The sequence below is a fragment of the Ceratotherium simum genome, chromosome 10 (genome assembly GCF_057802395.1).
Source record: "Ceratotherium simum simum isolate JZ-2026a chromosome 10, ASM5780239v1, whole genome shotgun sequence".
In the NCBI taxonomy this organism is placed as follows: Eukaryota; Metazoa; Chordata; class Mammalia; order Perissodactyla; family Rhinocerotidae; genus Ceratotherium; species Ceratotherium simum.
The window spans coordinates 55,302,453-55,324,417 of record NC_141909.1 but is presented as its reverse complement, the minus strand read 5'-3'; the positions used below and the strand labels follow the sequence as shown (position 1 = coordinate 55,324,417).

Genomic DNA, 21,965 nt, shown 5'->3' with positions numbered 1-21,965 from the left:
GGGGAAAAATAAGGGAAATAGGTCGGGTAGGGGTTCTGGCAAAAGGGGGTGTGGAAATGGAATAGTGACCCAACTTTACGTCCCAGCCATCCCATTCATATGACCCTGACCAGCCTTCCCACCTCACCTTCCTTATCTCTCCCTGATATATTTCCTTAGGTAGTAGAAGTGTGGTGGGGGTGTTGGTGAATTGGAGATTGCCAAAAGGAGCTATCTACAGAGGGATAACCGTTCCTGCAGTCCTTGATGGTGATGATGCTTATACCAAGGTCTCAGCTCAAACCACAGATTTACGCTCAGTATAGGTATTTGGATAAAGTTAAGCCCAATTTGGTCAAAGGTGTCTATGAGACTTTCTGATAAAACCTAACCCATTAAAACCCTCAGGCTACAGATCAACCCTAAGTAGATATACATTCGTTCTGCCTCTCCTTTTTTCTAAATGCACAATTAATATTCTAAGAAAAATGTGCTTCTCAATAAAGCATGGATCTTGAGATATTTTCCAGCAGTGATTCCTACTGATTTGCTCAGATTCTTTCCCTTGCCTACTTTTATAACTGAAGTAGAGGGGTCAAGATGGCTGGCTGGGGCCTGGGGTAAGGCCCACACAAAGACATAGCAAAGCTTCCAGCTCCTGCTTACCACCATGGGATCCTCAGCCTATGGCTCCACCTTGCCAAGGCAGGCTGTCTCCTGGCACGATGCTGATGCTGGCATTTTCCCTCTGAGCATCTCTGGCTTCCTGTTTACTTACTGCTCACAGCAACTTCTTCTGGTTTCAGCCTACTTGTCTTTCTCTTTTTTGAAGGAGGGAGGAATCTTAGTGACTTTCCTTCTTTACTGCAAGCCTAGCAATACATTAATAAGTAGTTATATCCAGAATCTAGTTGTTGTTGTTTTCTTATAATAGGCAGGCTCCTAAAAGTATCTAGTTTGCCATATTAACAGCAAGTTGGAGTCTGCTAATGCTTTTTAATTTGCAAACTCCTTGAAGATGGGGTATGTGTCTTGCTCACCATTATATTCCTGATCTCAAGCACAGTGACCTGCATACAGTAAGTATTTAAAAAACATCTGTTGAGAGAATGCATCCCCAGAGGAATAGAACTAACCCTTTACCCCAGACTCCTCTGTCTTTAGAGCCAGTGAAACCAAGAAGGATCTCCTAGTCTGGCTCTTTGTTAGAGAAAACCTCGGTTCCCCAAATCTGTAACAACAGAGGCCCAGGCTAAGACAAAATGAACCCTGGGCTCTGTGGTTCGTTAGCTTTGTGACCTGGGGTAAATGATCCGAAGGCTTAACTTTCTGAACCTTAGTTTTTCTTGTTTTGTAAAAAGTTGCTAATAACATCTATCTCACAGATCGTTGTGGGTTTTTCTTGAGCTCAGAGATGCGGGACTGTTCTATAGTAAGCTGTTTTCCTAATGGGTGCCTATTTTATAGCCTTTAGCTTTTTGAACTCATTACAAGTATCAGTGTTAGTAGTAATACCTTCAAAATAAAAATAGCCTTATAAGACTATTAATCGCCATCTACCTAATGTATATTGATGTTTATTCTCAGATTGAAAAGAACTGTGTCACTGCATTACTACGCAAATTTCACTATTAGGAAGGACAGTTGAATTAGCTGGTAGTTAAGGAATGGTAGCAAGAGTTTGGGGAGTGTGTTTGAATGAAGATGGTGTCTCCTATGAAAGTTAAGAGTCTGGTGTTCAGAGATTTTACTGTGGGAAGTCTGGAAATAATGCTGCATTTAGTTTTATGTTGATTATGTGTCTCAATGTTATGTCTACCTTGTTTTTAGCTTATTAATAAAACTGTTACAGAGATTGTGTCAGGTTGATATGTTGGATAAGTACATGAACACATCTACTTCATTGTGCAGGTAATAAAATTATTATCCTAATTGTATTAATGGTCAAGGCCTGGTCAATATTTGGAGTTGATAGCCACTGCAGTTCTCAAATGCCATCACTTCATACACTGCATTGTTTCACCACCACTAGTTGCTGGTTATTTTCCTAGTCATTATTTTACAATAAATATTATCTCATAATAAACCAAAACATTTAGAATTGCACAAGAATGAGAACATCAGAGGACTTGAAGAGCAAAAGATCTTTTTCATTAAGACTAGAAAGGAAAAAATGTGATAATGCAAGTGGGAATTCTTTTAAAATATTTGTTTAGGTTGGGTTTAAGACATCTAGCTATGAGAATAAATCATGGTAGCAATAGGAATATACTGTAATTCCCACAAAGCACATTCAGCATAATTTCTTTTTTATAAATAATAAAACCATAAATAAATACGATTACTCTAAGCTAACATGAAATTACATTCAGTACCATGGGCCAGATGTTTTTCTCTCGTATCTGTATTCTTTAGGGTTAGGTTTGGCTCATTCCTCAGCCTTCCCCCGATAATATGTCAGTAAGCTGTGAATAAATAACGGGGAATGGCATTTGATCCTGTACTGAGTTTGGTGAATTGGCAGGGAAATACAGCCTTGTTTATCTCACACATAGTAGGCAGGAAGGAGACAGACAGGGCCTCAAAACAGCCATTTAAAACCTTCGTAGGCTCCAGACAGGGGCAGCTTTAATTTTGGTGGCCTCACCCCGCATCCTATCAAACATATGAAATGCACTCACATCTGACATTCAATATAATCTTGTTTATAGGACTTTTAGACAGGATTTTTGTAATTCTGCTTTGAAATTTTTTGCCTACAAGTTACTCTTTTCGCTTAAAACCAGCTCTGATTTCTCCATAATTGTGCAGACTCAGGAATTTTTGGCAAAGTGAGGAAGCCCCACTTACAAATAATTTTCAACTATAGTGATTTCTATCTGAATATGAAATTTGATAGAGAAGTTGTCGTAATATAAATTTTATAGGTATTTCATTAAATAAGTATTTGTTTTTGATAATGCATGTTTCATTGCACATTGACACAAAACACTTTCAGCTCTCTTATATTGTAGCCTCTGTGCCTTTAGTGCCTAGTTGATAACAGCCATAGTTAGAAAAACAGGCTACTTTCCCCGGGGCAGGTGGGTCCTTGATCTGGAGGACTGGAGTAGAGAAAGAGATTCTATTTGAGGAGCTTAGTTCTCCAAATGCCATCCCCTTGTAGGGAAGGATTTCTGTATGATATTCTTAAGAGGCAAATATATCACCTCCTACTGACAGGGAGAATGAGTGTTAATGGGAGAAAGTGGAGTGGAGGGCAGCACATTTATACCTTTTTATGGAATTCTGTAACCAAGATAGAGAGAGAATAGAGAAGGAGTTATAGCTATAGAAGCAGCATTTTACAGTAACCTGCAACCTTGTTTTCAGTGCTGGAACCTTCCCTTCAGCATTTATCCCACCCCTTCCTTTTGGGGGCATGGAGGTTTTCTGTGTTATAAAGGCCTTGATGAGGTCACTGCGTGCAGCCAATCCTTAATTCTGAGTATGATCCCTGACCTCCAAAAGCAGCTAGAACATAAAGACCTTCACCAAGAAAGAACTAGGACAGTCTATTAGCTTCTGAATCATGAATGCCCCTGGAGGCTATAACCACTTTACTGTGGCCCCCTCTCCACCCCTAACCTCATACCTGAATACTTTTGGGCCCTGCAGGCCTTCCTCTTGTCTGAGTACCTTGTGGGGAGAGAGGGAGAATCCTCCTCTGCCCTTTCCCTTAAGGTTCTTATGGCTGGCCAAATAATCAACAAGACAGGTTAGCAGGAGAAAATAATACCAAGTTTAATAACATGTATACATGGGAGAAACTCAGAAATGAGCAACTCGTCTCTCTGTCTAAGCTGCTTGCTTAAGTATTATAGCTAAAGGCGAGGAAGGTGTTGGGGTGGGTAGTGGTCTGGGACTCCAGAGGGCAAGAAGACAATTCTTTTCAGGGTCATCTATAGATAAAGTGGTCAGGAAGAGATGGAGTTTTTTGATAAAAGGGGCTTGGTGCCCCTCCCATTGTAACATCTATTTTACATTATCATTACAGCCATCATGATAGAAGATCTCTTCCAGGAAGGAGCCACCATGTCAAATTCTTTAGGCAGTTAGTGGGGGAAGTCAAATGTCCCTCAGAGAAAACAATCAAGGTAAAGAGAGATATTTCAGGGTGGCCAAATCTTGATCTCCCACAGCCTTCATTTGAATCTTGCTGAACACAAGTGGCACCAAAGTTTTGATGCATTTCCTCAGAATGCTCCCTGCCAGCCTAGAACTTGGCAATTGGATATCTTGCTGCACATGCATTTGCATCAGGCACTCATGCCCCAGTAGCTCGCCCCCAACTAGCCCACCCCCATGAGGTAACCACACCATCTGTAACTCCCCATGGAGTAAAAAGGTCACTCCAGGGAACTGAAGGCCCCCATTGCCCTGCCCACTGGTTACAGAGCATAAAGTGGGGCTGTGGGTGGTCATTTAGAGAAAGAGAAAACAAGGTCTCTGGCCCAGGGCAACACATTGGAGATGGGGGTGTCCTGCTGAGTCTGTAAGTCCTAGGGCGACCCAGACTGCAGGGTTAATGCTTTATTCATCATGTTGCAATGGCTTCATTAAGAGCACATTATAGTTTAAAGAGTAACTAACATGTTCTTCATGACCCTACTAGGACAAATGTTAAACAGGATGAGCACCTAGCTCTGGCTGGTCACGGTCAGATCTGGGTTTTATTGCAGGTAGATTTCCATAGATTAAAGAGCTCTAATCAGGGCTTTTTGGAAAATAGATAATTCATTTACTAGAGTTTGCAGCCATTTAAGGGTCAGTTATTCACCCACTACAATTAAAATGTTCCACTTTGTAGCTTAATGTGTTTTCCATGGTTGAGTCGCAGTGTAAAATGAGCACATAATGAAAAAACTGACTACAAAACAGCACAAATTATAGAATTATACATTGTCTGCTTTCTCTTATATAAGAAGATAATGTTTACAGAAATCACTTTCTGTGCATAAGTGTGACCGAAAAGACCGGTGTGTGACCAATAGGCCTTTCAACACTGTGCGTGCATAAAAAATTGTTCGTTGATTTGGGGCAGTGTCTGTGGTTTATAGAATTCACCTCTCCTGATGGCTGTGTCTTTGAAGCCTGAAATCCACCTGAAGTCTATTTCGGAGGTGTTACCCCCTCTGTCAAAATGATCCTTCCTCTGGTCACTCTGTTGCTTTTTCTTGGCAGTCCATAGCCTTGCCATTTCAAGGGGAGCTTTTATGTAGTTACAGCATTCTGTTTACTTTGTCTATTCTGTAGAACTTTTTGAGTGGGAATATGAAGAGCACAGAGAGTACAAACAGAAAAAAATTGTCGGTTGAGGGGAAGCAGGAATTCTCTGATATGTCCTTATTTACTCTCATAAACTTGTCTGTGACTTACTTAGTTGGCAGTTATGCCTCAATATCTCTATTTAGGGGATAGGAGAGGCACTTTCCCAAGGCCACACATCACTGCAGAAGTAGGATTCAAGGGCAGACCTCAGATCTCTTATTTTCCAGATAAGGGCTCAGCTCAAGGGAAAATTTGTGAACTGTTAAGGCTGTTTTGAAACAGTTGCCTATCAGAAACATTTTGAGGACTTCTGTATCTGGGAGTAGTTGGAAATGATGAACTCTCAGGTTCAAACTTTGATATTCTATGAACCCGAGTATGTTTGTCCTGAATCCCAGGGACTTAAAAAAGGCTTTACTTAAAATGAGACTTTTCTAGTTTTAATGGATCCAGGCTTATGTTTACGGATGAGATTGCTTCCTTTAATAATTCACTCGCCAGCAGAATCAGCAATGATAACTTTTCCTATGTAGATGTATTTTGGAAGGTAGAAAACAACATATGACAACATAGTGTGTGTGTGGTTGGTAGATATCCATTAACGAGAGGAATGAGTTGACCCATTACCTATTTCGTAAACAGTCTTCAAGTGTAATATTGCCCTTCTCAGAAAATCTGAAACAGTCTGTGTTGTATTTTAAAGGTACACAGTCCTTTATTTTAAAATACAAATACAAATTTTTTGTTTCTACAAATACAAAAATAGAAATTTTGTTTGTACTCTTGTATTTTTCTGTTTGTACTCTTGTATTTAAAATACAAAGTTTTGTATTTTAAAACTTATCTATACAAAGACTTTGAAATTACATATTATCATAGTACCATGCAGTCCTATTTTCTTTTCTTTTCTGTTTTAATGGAAAGAGAAGTACTTTATCCCTAAGGTCTCAAGCTTTCTCTTGTATTATTTTGTTCAATTTAGAAATATAAGGTGTAATTTTTTTAAAAGCAAAGGTTTTCTGAAAACAAAATAATTTTACCTCTATCATTTCTCTATACTTATGTATGTAATGCCAAATAGTATTTTTCTCTGTGTCAAAAGATAACCTGCTTTATCTACTATCCAGCCCATATTGGTTTAGTTGTCTCTCTGGCAAATTTGGTTATTTTGTTTGATTGTATGATTTCAGAGGGAGACCTTCTGGTTCTCTCTCTCTTTTTCTCAGTGTTGAGTTCTTCGAAGAGAGATATGTCATGGGTGAAACCTTATCATCTATTCAGTAACCATTTCCTCCCTAAGATGGAAGGAAGATGATTTGTAGTTTAAAATTGGCTGCTAGACAAAGTAGAAAAATGGAGGACATAATCACAGAGCCTTAATGGCATTTTGTGTTTGAGAAATGGCCAGATCTGCTCTCTGTCCTCTGCGGTGCGTGCCAAATGGAAACTTTTCCTTTCTTCCAGTGATTTCACATCTTTAGCACTGTACATATATGCCTTTGCCTCACTAATGCGCTGCTTAATGGGTCTGGAGATGCCGTTATTTATAGATTTCAGCTCATTCAACGAGCAGCTGCAAGAAGTCTCACAAAAGGCAAACATCACTGTGACCTGCTTCTGACCCTGCAGTGGTTGCCAGGGAGGTGTGGGGTCTTAGATCTTGGAGAATGACTTGTTAAGTGCACCAAAAGCTTATCTGGAAGGATCTAACATTTTTTCCAATGTCTTTGTTTGACACCTTAAATTCATCCGAGTTTCCGGCAGCAATTTCCCCTTTTGTCTTCCTTAGCTTTCAAGCCTCCAGCCTTGGGGATTGGACCATGGAACTGAAGTTTATCCTTTGTTTCTTTATTACTTCCCTCTTTCCCTTTTCCTTTTCCTTTTTCCTTTCCTTCTATGCCTGAATACATCTGAAAAACATATATGCATATATGTAAAATTTATATATAATTTTAAATATTTTACAAATTTATAAATAATTACAATTTTATATATATATTGAGCACCTGCCATGTTCCAGGTACTGTGCTTGCTAGCTACAGGGTATGCAAAGATGACTAGCTTCCTTAATCATTCTAAGCTTGTTGTTTATAAACAACTAATTAGAATATAAAGTTGCAAATGCTGGGATAGAGAAAGATACAGCGTGCTATGGGAGCACAGAGGAGGGGGAACGTATCTCCCTTGTCTTCTTGCCTTAAAGGACAAACTGAAAACTACTTAGAACAGGAATGGCATTTCTCCTCAGGTGCACTGTGCTGTGATGTATGTCAAATTGTGACACTTTTGAAGAGTTCAGTGATTTTATAAATATATTAGTAACAGGTTAGATATTAAAGAAGACTTTTGATTTCATGGTTTTGATATAAAGTGCCATAGGAGTCAGCCCTGTCTGAACTGATCTTTGCCCACTTCCATCCTCTGCCCATGCCATTTCCAAGAGCTGACTTTTCTCTCCATCACTGAGAAGGATCTTTTTAGCTTTATTTGATGTAATATTCTTACTTTACAATTCTCTCATCAAAAATTCCCCATAAAATAGAATTCCTCATAAAATCTAATCTAATTTAAATCTCTTCTTCAAAACCTTAATCCTTTTATTTCCTATTAATTAGGAGAGATTGATTATTAATAACCAACATCCTGTTTATTTAACACACTTGAACACTTTGCATGCTTTATCATGTAGTACCGTAGGTAATCTCCATCATCAGCTGCCTCTTCATTTTACTGTCTACAAACTCCTCTAAAGCACCCACACCACCCAAAAATTAATCCTAACTAAGAACTAAGGAGCAATGTAGACTTTACTGACATTTCTGTAGAGAGGGCAGGGAGAAGATTTACACTGTATACTTTCCAGTGAACCACTTGAAAACCTGATTTAGTCATTTCTCTTCTCTGAAGTCTTTTTTTCCCATGGGTGGCCGCCAAAGGTCCCTTCTTTCATTCCCCTTAAAGCGCTTAGCAATGATGTCCTCTTTTACTGCATTTTGCAGAGAAATTCCACTCTGCCTCAAAACTTGCACATTCCACTTATCTCCTAGGTCAGTAAAACAAAAGACCCAGTATTTAACAGGACCCATTCTCCTTAGAAGCCGGGTTAGTAATCCTCTACACTAATTAGAGGATATCCTTAGGAATCCTTTTGTATTTGAAGAGATAAGAGTGAGAATTTTATAAAACTGATGAAAGACATTAGCTTTCTAGTTGTTCCTCAATGGGAGAATTGGTCTGAATTACTTAGTTTACCATTACAGGAAGCAGAAATGTCTCCCTTATTATTCATAGACAGTTGCTTAAAAATCATGGAGTTAATACATAAATAACATCTGTTTAACAATATTCTGTATTGTTTTAAACGATGGAACAGGCCCATAAACTCAAGAGAGTATCCTACTGATTATATGAAGATCAAAGTGAAATATTTTATTAGTGATAGAAGAGGAAAGTAAAATTTTGGATGTGAATGCATTTTTCTTTTTACTATAAATATAAACCATGATAATGCTAATGAATAATTCCCATAAAAATAAAAAAGTTTCAGATGTCATATGAAATAAGTTTCCTTCGGTATCAACTCTTTACAAGACATTAATAAATCTGATTTTCTCACTATAATTATTTTTCTGTTGAAGTAGGCATGAACCTAAGGGCATACATCAAACAAAATCATTCTTTAAAAAAAAGAAAAAAAATTTTCAATACCTAACTCATCTCTACCCCTTTTAATAGGAATCTATGTTTTGTGGACAGTTACAGATGGGTTTTATTATTCACAGTGTGTGTGTCTTTGGGACCTGTAAAAATTGGACAGGATTAGAAAGAGTTGTGTTATTAAGAGCAGGAGAAGCCTGTGCCATTTTTTTAGGCCAAATAGTATTTTCATAGTCTTGGTGAGTTTCAAAAACTATTCGCCCCGTTGATATAGCCCAGTGAAATCCTGAACATAAATATATCTTGTTAACAGTTATGAAATTGGGTATGGGGTTTTGTACTTGAATATCCCTTAACAAAGAATAGGTTAGATTTCAGTTGATCCCTGGACAGAGCTGTACTGTTATGCTTGGCATTTTGTATATCTGATTGTTGTCTAATGATCTTATCTCACTGAAAGCTGTAAATAGAAACTACCAATTTCACACATTGGTCATGAATCTCTTGAACGCTTTTGTAGTTGCAGAGGCAGAAAGAAACCTAGAGAGAAAAATTCATATGTCTTTTAAATTACATTATATTGTTTTATAAAGGAATTGTAGAAAATGAAGAAATATTCTGCTACAAATTAGGTGTGGCACAGAAAACTAGGGCAACACTTACTTTTAGAAATATCAAGTGTTATTCACTGTTTTAGAATTAATTACATAATTATCCAGCAGAACACAAAGATCCTGGGGCACCTTAAAGGAAACACTACACTTCCAAATAAAATAATAATAATTAGCACCCACAATATTCCAAGTGCTTTATTAGCTATAATTTTTTAACTCCCCACATCTCTGTGTGTAAATAAACATCACTAGGAATATTAATCATTTTTAGAGTTTAGAAATAAGAAAACTAAGGCAGAGAAATTGTTTTGAATGATAAATTAGGCATTATAGTCCGGAATCATTTAAAGAGGCAGGTATTCAATAGGAACGATAGATGTTAGTCGAGAACAAAAATAGCGCTTGTGACTATTCATAAATTACTAGTTGTAGTAATTAATTAAAAATATCACCTTTCTTCAAAGCCCAGTGATCAAATCAATTTAAATTTTTTAAAGAATGGCATGACATCCTTGAGACTATTGAAAATGCCTGAGATGTAATAGAAGGTACTTGACAGTCACCACTCTAGATACATGGTAGCCACATGAAGTTGTATGTCATTCAAACCACTGGATTGGAAGATTGAAGAATGTAATAAATTGAATGTTACGAAGTCTCTTTAGGGGATAAATTGAGGTTTATGAACAGCATCAGTTTGTTAAGAGGGGCATGAAAAGTGTGGGTGGAAGCTGTGGGCCTTCAGGACACTTCATGCCCCTTTGTAAGACCATAATGACTAAGAAGAAAACTACCATTGGAACAGACAGTTATAGAGCCAAGGAAAGCTAACACCATCCCTAAAAACACTACAGCAAAAAGGCAAGGTGAAACATGGCCGGTCAGGCACGAGTCATAAACCCCACAAAGGAAAGAGATGTTCTCTGACAGAGAGTTCCAGAACTGCAGACTCATTGGACAGAAAAAAGTTGTGATTAATGCCCATTTGGGGAGAACCTGAGCTAGAAGGAAGCCAGCCAGCTAAACTTCATTAGGGGAGATAAGTAAGACAATTAGTGACCTTGCGGTGATCTGAAAGGGCTCTACTACAGGGCCATCTGAGCAAAAGAATAAACACATTCCAGCCTGATTCTGTGTTGTGATCTGAGATGGTTGGAGGTGAAGAGAGGAAAGTGCTTTGAGGTTTTGGCACAGAAATATTGCTGGTGTGTGGATGGCTAAAGGGCAGACATTTAGGTGAGCTACCTATTTATGTTATTGAGTTTATTTTACATGGTGAGAATCTCTATCTGATGGCATCCATTGCCTGAGATAATTGATGAGCAATACATAAGCAAGTTCCGAATTCATTTGGGTAGTAGAATTTACTTGCAAGGAATAAAATATTTGTCCTGAGGACAGTTTGCTCCCAAAGTTGGAATCATTCACTACGTGATGAAGATGTTTCATCTTCCTGACAGACTGTTGGAAAAATTCTCCACTATCTCATATGGTCCCTTGGTTGAGGGCTGGGGATTTATGGAAACTATGGAAATATTTGCTCATTATCCACCTATCCTTGAGATATCGAAACCTGAGCTTCCATGTGAATTAAATTTATAGTCAACTGGCAATGTTTTTTTTTTGACAGTGCAGTGTTCAAAGGGATTACTGATTCTTGCACCTAAGAATCAAAGAAATAAAAGAGCATACCATAAAAGGGCCAAACTTTACAGTAGATACACGAACAGACCATAGCATCTCATTCTAAAATAGCCATTAACAGAAACATGGTTTAGAAAAATTTCTACTTTATACCTAAATAAAAATAAATATTGAAATTCAGTTGGTATATCAAATCTACTTAAAATTCAAACTTCTCAGGTCACCCACCTGAGCGATGTGTTTTGTCTTTCAGTTTTGAACTGGTGAAAGTGCACTTAAAATATATATGTATGAATGCTATGCTTTTGCATTTTTACGGATGAAGAGAAAGCATCATACTTTATTAACAGTGTGAAATAGAGGGGCCTTTAGATTTAATGGTTTAGTGTTGTTTGTTTCTGTTAGAAAAGTGCTTTGGAAAAAAAGTCTAATAAAAATACGTATATATAACCTGTGCCATTCTAGGAAAAATTCAGAGCAAACAAATTGTGACCAGTTAAATTTATCTTTTCATAGAACTAAAAAAAAAAAATGCTTTTCCTTTGCTGCCCCAACACCCTCTAGATCTTCTTTTATGGGCTGCATGCCGTTCTTTCCCTTTGCCTTTCCTGACTATTGTAATTTAGGTACACTCCTTTACCAGCCTCACGGTGAATAGCTTCTTGCTTTTTTTCTTCCCCTTCCGTACTTATTTTTCCTATCCGAATACGTTTCACAGACGACCGTCTTCCAAAATAACAACATCAATTAATTTTTTAACTTTAAAAAAATCATACTTAGCCCTGAGTCTGGCCTCTCCGTTGATGTGTAGTGTGTGGAAGAGGCTGTGCAGGGGCTGATAAGCCCCATTCGTGAGTCTCTTCAGTAGGAGGCAAGGCACGAGGCACACTCGCAGACGGGGCTGTTTATTCAGCCAGTCGCGGTCCGCTCTAGGTGGGTTGATAGTTGACCCACCCATCTCACTGGGCTCCGAAACCACGCCAGGAGACAGCTGCTGAGGCACGGGAAGCAGCTCCACTTCTGTGCCTGGGACTGGAAATTGTTCCTTGTTGTTTCGGTGTTTGTTTTGAATAGACAATCGTTTGTCCCTTGAAGGCTCCCTCAGTTAACTATTGTGGTTTCTCACCGCAGTCCTTTCCTCTTTTGCAGAATGCAATGATCTCCGCGGGGACCCTGCGCTCAGCCCTCAAAGCACTCCTGCCTGCCAGGATGCTCATAGTTCAATAGTAGATGCAGGTGGCATTGAAAGCATCATCCAGCGTCCCCAGCAGCTTCCTCAGATGATGGCTGCAGGTAAATGTGGGCAGCCAGCACAGGACACAAACGAGGCATTTCGACTTCTTAGTGGAAAAGCTTGCCCGGCTGTGAAAATATGCATTGAATCGGGAGCCTGGGATCCTCAAAGAAATCAGGCTGTGGAACTAGTGAATGTCAGAGAGCGTTAAGTCAAATTTGACATATTTTGCTGGGTTTTTCTTTTTTGGCTCTGTGCTATTTGTTTTTAATATTATTTGTTTATTCTGTTTTGATGAAAGTCTGCACTTGTAAGAAATATTTTGGAAAAGTCACTTTAGGCAGAGACCTGCGTTTCCTTAATGAAATGATGTCAAAAGTTTGTAGGGGAGGGAATATGTTACAATGTAACACTTAATAAATTCAGTCAGGACCAGTCTCACTACTTGATAGTTGTTTTTAGAGATTTTATTAGTTACACCCAGAAACAGATGAATTTATTTATTCTTAGTCGACTAAGCCAATTGACTTGTTTTACCAAGAGAGAGTTCCCGCTTTGCCTCTCAACTTTGAAACTTAACTAATGTTGTTTCACTGGGAGAAGGAAGCGGTTCTTCAGTTTTTTCCAGGGGTACTTCCTTAGTGGCACGCTGTGTATAATATAAACTACATGTCACTAAGTTTCCTCCCGGAATGTATTCGGAAACTCTTTATGTTTATGTCTGGAGAAAACATTGCTGTAGATTACAGCGCTTTTTTTTTTTTTTGTAGTTTGGGAATGTGCTAAACGAAGCCTCGCATCTCTAGAAATGCAGTTTCCTTTAAAACAAACACCCTTGCCTATTGAAGCTAAGTCATGGTTTGTTTTTCCCTGCAGCAGCCGATGGTTTGGGGAGTATAGCGATAGACACAACCCAGCTCAACATGTCGGTGACAGATCCAACAGCCTGGGCTACCGCCATGAATAACTTGGGCATGGTTCCCGTGGGGTTGCCTGGACAGCAGCTTGTGTCTGGTAAGCTCTCTCCTGGGTTGGAAGATGCTTGCAGCAGTGCCAAGGGGTGTGGGTGACAGGTGCCCAGTAATCTCTCCACACGCAAGTGTTGAGCATGGTCTGTGATTTATGGCTGGCGTGTGTTTGGCAGGTTGTGCTTGAGATCTTTTTGTCATCACCTTGCCCTTCTGCCTAATAGCTGTTCTCAGAAAAAGCCAGATGCAGTATCCATCATCTGTAGCACTACAACATCAATTTCATATTTTAAATTGGTAACTAGAAGGGCTAATATTTGCTTTCCAATTTGCAAAACTCCTTCACATACATTTTGCCATTTGATTCCAGTCTTCTCTTTGAGATAGGTGGTTACTTATTGTTGTTGCTGCTCTTGTTAATGTTTCCGTTTTAAAAACAGAGAAACAGAGGACCAGTGTTTAGGTGACTTTTCCAGCACTGAAGTGGCAGAGCTAGAAACCCAGTTCACCCGACACTAAATTCCATGTTTTCTTTCCACCACACTTTGGAATCGTAATACAACGCGTTCAATAGGGGAAATGCTTAGAAATGTCACCAAGTAGATCATTTAAAATATTTCATCATTTATTTTAATACATGTTTATTAAGAGTTTTCCATGTGGCCTGTAACACTTGCTTTGGGAAAGAGAATAAATATATACATATATAAGTTTCCTTGAGGAGCATGTCTCCTTAAACTGAAAACAAAAAACAGCAATAAAAATAATGTGTGGAATCAGGTGTTAAGTAGTGGTGCAGGCTGGTAATGTAGTCATTTCCAGAAGGATCAATCACTGGGGCTCTGAGAGAAGATATCAGGGAGATGGGACTTGAGCTATCTGGAAAGATACATAAGACTTGCAAGATTCACTCACTCACTCACTCATTTCTTCATTCAACAAATATTCATAAGGCATTGTCCTGGTGCAGGGGCTCCAGCAGTAAAGAAAACAGGCAGGGTCCTTGCCTTCCCCGAATTTGCAGTGTAGAGGTGACAGTCAGTTATTATACCATGATTATTGTTATAATGTCAGAAGAACAATTCACTTTTGCCCATCAAGTTAGATGAGAGTAGATGGTATGCACTAAGTAGACCATCACCCACAGACCTGGTACTTTGTGCTGAGTTGAGCAAGCATTTGTTTGTTCGTTAATAGTGACCAGAGATAAAAATTCTAAACTAGCAGTAGTAAATTATATATATATATGTTTGTGTGTGTGCGCGCACATATGGACATCTATACATACATGTATGTATACACACACATACATACATATATAAGTATATATGAGGTTTCTTTTTTAATATAACAAGAAAGAACTTGAGGGAGGACAGAAGACACGGGAAAGTGAGAGACAGAAAAAGGAAAGTCGAAGATTAAGTTATAAAAGATTATACTTAGGATAGTATAAAATTCTCCAAAATGCTATAAAATTCATACAATTGAAGACTAGTCTGCTGCGGAATGTGTGTGTGTATACATAAATCGCATTTTCTGTGCTTTGAATATGTGTTTATCCAGACCCCTTTCCCCTAAAGCTGATCTAGACGGATACTTCCTTCTAGTAACTTGAGAGTAAAGATTTGTATTTTTCCACTCAGATTTTCCCCAATGCCTAATTGAAATATTCATATAGCAGAAATTACTTTACTCTTGTCTCCACTTCTCACTTTTCTCAGAAAATGTTGTGCGACTGCCAGGGTAAGCCCCAACCTCAATAATTCATTATTTTTTCTTATGATTTTGAGTCTTCTGACATTTTAACCATGACCAATTTATGATTTTCCCAGCAACCTACCATGAAAAGAATTACAGCCCTAGTAGTTGTAGAAGATTTACCGTATCTGCCCTGAATTACGTTCTCTATCTCCTGTATTAGCCAAACTACTTAAACTCTTTCAGGGTCTTCCTGGGCATCCCTTCTTTATTTTCCTGGTCTGCCAATCGACTAAACTTCACTTTGTTCTCAGGGCTGCTAGCCGACTGCACTTGTTGACCCTATCTCAGGGTCCGGTTCTGTTTTATTTGGTTAGCGTTTATGTATTTTCTTCCAGTCTTCCTTCTATGCAAATATTTTAATCATATTAAATATAAAATTTTCTGTTATGCATTTTTGTTAGCACCTTATCCTAAATTATTTTTTCATTTGGTAGTTTTATATTTTAAAAAATTTAAATAATCCAGTGAATAAGTCTTGCCCAGTTTGTTTAACTGTTCTAGTGTTTACATTTAGTCCATTTCCATTTTTTCACTCCTACTAGCCCGGTTTCTTTGGAGGACTTAATTTCTTCAAGCATGTAAAAGCATTTTACCTTTTTTGTAAAACAATGATTGTATCTATTTGATGGGACTGTTGTGAGATTTAAATATGATAAATTACATGAAATAGCTGCATTCTACTTGCACATAGTAAACATTCATTAAATATTAACTCTTATTTCTTCCTTTTTGCTCTTTTTTCTTAATAAATAATATTACAGTGAACATTTTTATGCATAGAGCTTTTCAGCAATTAGAATTATTTCCTTCGGATGGACTCCTATGTGTAGAATTAGTAGGTCAAAAGAAATGAACATTTTAGAGTTTCTTGTTAAATACTGGGTAATTAATTTCCAATATATACATAAGCATTTAATATTTACTAATTTGATATGCAAAGATGGCATCCTGTTTTTTTACCTTAAATTCTTTTATAACTACCCTTTTAAAATTATTTCCCTTTCCCTCCTTCATTTTCTATTCATAGTTGTTCTTTTGTAAATAGATTAGTTTTATACTGAATCCATTTATCAGATAATGTGCTTGGTGATTTTTCTATTGGTTTATGTTTGGTCATTATTTGTTAAGTAAGCGTTTTGATCTTTGGAGTTTCTGTTTCCTAAAAATATTTATCCAGAGCCAGCCTTGATGGCCTAGTGGTGAAAGTTTAGCGCTCACCACTTTGGCTGCCCCAGGTTCACTTCCTGGGCGTGAACCACACCACGCATCTGTCAGTTGCCATCCTGTGGTGGAACTAGAAGGACTTACAACTAGGATATACAACCATGCACTGGGGCTTTGGGGAGAAAAAAAAAAGAAGAAGATTGGCAACAGATGTTAGCTCAGGGCAAATCTTTCTCTGCAAAAAAAAAAAAATTTTTTTTCCAATCTGTCTTTTGCCTCTTAATGTTTGTTTCATTTTTAAAGAATTTATGTTTAACTTTTCCTCTGTGAGTTCTTTATTCCCTTTCTAAATAAAGAAAGGTTTTGCCCGCTCTAGAAGTTGATATATATTCCCAATTTTCCATACCTCCATTGATTTACTTCCTTCTTTTATCAGAAAATCAATTCTTGTGTATATTTTTCTCTATTTCTGAAGTATCTATTTTGTACTACTGATCTAGTTTTCTTCTAGCACCACATTGTTTCAATTCTTACAGCTCTATAGTATATTAACATGAAGTATCTTATGCTCTTTTTACTGTACCTTATGTGTAGTATATTTGTTTCTTTCCAGCGTAGACAGAGAGCCACAGAATGTCGTTCTTGCTCAGTTTTCATGCCGGCCACCTCTGGAATTCTTCAGTGTGGCTGTAGAATGTTAGAGGCAGTCTTTCATGTCTCAGAAGGGATTTAAAGATTATTTAGTGTAACCTTCCTTCCAAGAAATCTCCTCTAAAACATCTCTTATAGAGGATTATAGAGAGGCTGGATTTTATGAGCACTTGGCTTTCTCCCAAAGTTTCTGATATTTCTAAATGGCCAACTACTCTTCCCATATTTGTTAAAAATTAAACTGATACTAAATCCCATTCCTTACTACTTCTTCTGTTTACTGAGAGATTAAAATTACAGCAAAGCAAGGCACACATTTTTCATATCCTCTGATTTTATCAAGGGGATTTCCCAGGAAATCAGATCACTTATTACTATTATATCGTGCCTTTCTGATGTGTGTTGTGAGCTCCCACAATTACGCCTCTTTCCTTTCTTCCCCTTTTATCATCACCCCGATGTTCCCCACCACGATCCCATTCCCACTTTCGTGAACTTCCCCATCTACCTTCTCCATATGAAGTGCTGCTGAGATCATTACATTTAGCTTGTTTCTTTTATCGAAAACACACTATTATATTGTTATACTCCAGCCCTAAATCCCTACTCCAAAGTCTTGGTTCATCTGTGAGATAATATTTTCCTCCTTATGTTATTGTGTCATGTTTAGTTTATTCCCCATACTTTTAGTTTTATGGGATTTTTTTTGTTGATTTGTTCTTATCATCAATACTTTGTGCACTGGTATAGATCCAGGTTTTCTAAACTGGTCTGTTGGAAAATTAGTGTCCCACCATTGTTGTTAGGTAGGGTGGATGTCATATAAGTATCTACATGGCCTAACAACTGTGGCAAACTATAGATTTACCACGAGTAAGCTGGTTTCGTTTTTTTTTGTGAGGAAGGTCGGTGCTGAGCTAACATCTGCCAATCCTCCTCTTTTTGCTGAGGAAAACTGGCCCTGGGCTAACATCCGTGCCCATCTTCCTCCACTTTATATGGGACGTCACCATAGCATGACTTGACAAGCGGTGCGTCAGTGTGCGCCTGGGATCCGAACCGGCGAACCCTGGGCTGCTGCAGCAGAGCATGCACACTTAACCGCTGTGCCACCGGGCCGACCCCTAAGCTGGTTTCTTTGAGCATTTCCTCAGAGGCTTTACTAGGCTAACATGCAATGTACAGTTTCAAAGAGTGGTCTCTCGTATGTAGGATTCCCCAAACTTAATTTAGCCCTTAAAAAAATATCTATTAATATTTTTTTTGTCTCTCATGAGACACTAGCATATAGCCATCTAAACCAGATTTTCCCCATCAACTGTGGAGATCCTTCTCCTCTACCGTCCATCTTCCTCTGCCATACATGATATCCTCCCTGTCATCCAGTTTACGACTTTGTTTGTTTTCGCTGAACAGTGTCACTCTCTTATATCAAGTTTCAAAACAATTCTGTTGTGGTCAGGTGTTGCCTGAAACCTTCTTCCCAGTTTCCTAAGATGCATGTTGTCACTTTCCAGGAGCCCCCACCCCTGGTGTCATCATCTGAAATCCAGAATATCAAATTCTGAGCTTTGACACCATCTGTGTGACCAGCTGCTCCCTTCCTATATGCCCTGGCTTCTTTTCCACGGTTATAGCCATCAACTGGAAGAGTTGAAAAGCAGCAGCCGAGTCCCCAGGTTCCCAGTTTCCTGCCCAGGCCTGCATGGGAACTGGAACTACTTTCTGGTTATTCTCTGGCTGTGAGATTTCACCTTGCTTGTCTCTAAATTTTTTGAAATTTTCTTTCCTAAGGTCAGCAATCTCTCTTTAGCTATTACTGACTTTAAGGTGACATATATCTTTTACCCCAGGTTTCTTAGCATGCCATTTGTCGTATTTCAAATACATGTTCTGAAAGGCATCACACCTCCCCATTAGCTATGCAAGGTCTGTATACAAGATGGTGCCACATGCCTTATCAGGGATTAACTTAAAGCCAACAAAAGAATGTCTTGACTCTTCCAACTATCTATGAACCCTCTGAATTGTTCCTTGGCTCCTACCTTGCTGTTTCTTCTTCAGAAGCTCTGAGTTCACTATCACCGCCTCTGTTCCCTGCCACTCTGAGAAGAGCTTAGCTTTATAACTCGTGGGGAGGCTAAGATGGGTTACAGTCCCCTCTCTGTCCTCTTCCTTCCCCTCTCCCATTCGCTGATGCTTCCACTCATTTTAATTCCACTCTGCGTCCTCAGAATTTTTTTTTTCTAGTTTCCTTCTTATGGTTGTTTAATCCTCCCAGGAACACTTTTATTCTCTTTAATATGCCCAGATATGAAGAGGCATTTGTTAAATCCTTTCATCTCCTGAAGCATCACTCTTTTAACTGGGATTTATTGAGCCAGACGTTGTGCTGACGACTGGGAATACAAGACATAGACCTTACTCTCGTATTTTAGGCCCTAGTGGGAGAGACAGAGAAGAGTAAATAAGCAAATACAAATCAACATGATAAGTGAGTGGTTCTGCTCCTAACAGATAAAGGGTGCTAGAGGATGTCACTAAAGAGTGTTAGGCAGGGGCGTGGTACGATTAGAGTTGTATTTTTATGGAGCACTTTTTTAAGTCCTGTAGAGAACTCATGGGAGTGTGGAAAGGTTGGCAGCAAGGAGATCAGATGGGAGGCTGTAGTAGTTAGCTAGATGAGAGATAACGGCAATAATGGCAATAATGATCATGGCAGTGGAGATGGAGAGAAGTGAGGGGACTCGTCAGACATTTAATTATAGAAACAACAGGAATTGATGGCTAAGTCCATGTAGAATGTAAGGAGAGTGAAGAGTCGCAATGACTCCTGGGTTTCTAGCTTTGGAAATTGTGTAAATGGTGGCATCATTTACTGAGATGGGGAAGGCTAGAAAAGACGAAGGGTGCGGGAAGATGACAAGTTTCTTTTTAGATGTGTTGAATTTGAAGAACCTGTTGAAAGGAAACATGTGATGAGCAGTCAGATTTAAGGTCTAGAGCTCATGAAAGAAGGGAGAATAGAGATGTAGCTTTGGCAGTGACAGCATATGAATGGGCATTGACGACCCGGGAACCTTTCTCTCCAGCCACGCTTTTGCTATGAAATTAGAAATAGGCCCTGAGCTGAGTTGTCAGCCTAACCTCCAGTTGTGTCTCCAAATATCTCCTTCATCTGTTTCCTCTCTTTTGACTCACTAGATTCCTGTCCATTGCTGGGCTCCAAGGTTTGAAATGAGAGAAGTAGTCTGAGATTAAAAGAATGTAATCTAGGAATCTATGCCTGAAACTGTCTCAGAGACACTCAGATGCACTGTCTGTTGATAAACCATCCCACGTACTTTTTAAAAAAAGAAAATAATACTCAAACCAGAAAACTTTCTTTATTTAGTCTCTTCAGATATTAATAGTGACACTCTCTGACACAGGCGTGATTAGGAGGATACAGATAGCCTGCTGTATAGTGGTTGGGCTGTCAGAAAGATGATGATCCGAGTCCTCTTTTGTTTTTATTTTCTCTGTTGTTGAAAGATTTCTCATTATCAAGTGTCAGAAAGCAAATAGGCCCTTGACTTATGTTTCACAATTTATGTACCTGATTGCAGATATTCTTGACAGTTCTGTTCCACTTTCCAAGTTATTTACCCTTTTCTCCCCAGGACGTTAGACAGTATATTGGTATATTTATTCATTCATCATAATATTACTGAAGATACAAAATGTACAGCATATTTTACGAGGCACTAGAGAAACAGCAATTTATGCAACAGACTGATGTTGCTCCTGTGGAGCATACATATTTCTAAAGAAGCAGATGTTGTCCAAATAACTGTGCAAATGATTATTTAATTACAATTGTGGGATGTTACAAAAGAGGGATGGGGAACCTAATTTAGCTTAGAGGTGTTGGAGGGGGTTCAGAAAAGGCTCTTCTAAAGAAGTAATATTTAGGCTAAGATGCCAAGGATAAATTGGAGTTATCCAGGTAGCAGGAGAGAAGGACAGGAAGAAAAGGGGAATCTGGAAAGATGAGAAAATTCTAAAAGCAGAAAATACCCTGTGCAAAGGCTTGGCTCTTTCAAGGACATGAAAGGTGGATGTGTTTGGGCCAGACGTGGTGGTTAGAATGGGCGCGGGTTGGCAGGTTGGTACTTAACATGTGTCTGGAGAGGTTGGTTGGGCCAGATCATGCCTGCCAAAATAAGGAATACAGATTTTACTTGAAGTGCAAGCTATTGAAGGATTTTAAGCAGACAAATAACCTCTGACACATGTTTAAAAGAGAAAAAATCACCTGAGTTGGTTTATAGGGGCTGGATTGAAGAGTGGCAAGAGAGGCGTCTGGCCTTACATCTAGAAGGTTTCTGGAAGTCCAGATAGAGGTTATGGAGGTAGATAGCCTAGATCTAGCCATATGGGACTGAAATATTGAGTACCTACTATATGTCAGACATTGCTGCAGGTGCTGAGGATATGCATGCCCTTCCGGAGATTTCATTCAAGAGCTGTGCTTATGATGTGTGTATCTACAGTATTTCTAGAGATAAGAGAATCTGTAGGAATTGTTTCCAAAAAATATTTGCTTCTGCCTGTACTGTGTGCTATATAAGGTGATTGACATCACTTAAAACAAATCAAGACCTGTCCTCAAATAACTCTCCACAGGTGACAACAGCCTATATCCTTGTTGGCTAGAGATGTTATATAATGAAACTCCTTTTCAAATGTTTGCATAGTGTGATATAGTCATTTGAAATATATTTATTTTTCTCTTTCATGGAAAGAAGAACATAAACTTACTTGCTTTGTAAATTTATTTGCTTTGTAGATTGACTTCTTCTGAATTATCAATGTGTAATTTTTCTTCTTCCTGTATGCCACAACAAATAAATTTTTTAAACTATACTAGTTTCCATCAGTTGATTAGTTCTGTCTTTATTTGGTCTGTCATACTCTGGTTTATGTACTACTTAACTAGCC

The 21,965-nt window shown here is 38.6% G+C and overlaps 1 protein-coding gene across 4 annotated transcripts in view; it reads left to right on the top strand.

Annotated features, from left to right (window-relative positions):
- ENOX1 (ecto-NOX disulfide-thiol exchanger 1) overlaps positions 1–21,965 on the top strand; it is a 548,889-nt gene that overhangs the window by 329,923 nt on the left and 197,001 nt on the right. For all 4 annotated transcript variants that reach the window (XM_014789964.2, XM_087436027.1, XM_087436028.1 and 1 more), the window contains 2 exons: positions 12,354–12,497; positions 13,315–13,452. In XM_014789964.2, the coding sequence (XP_014645450.2) occupies positions 12,354–12,497; positions 13,315–13,452 (282 nt within the window). The remainder of the gene's footprint in view (positions 1–12,353; positions 12,498–13,314; positions 13,453–21,965) is intronic.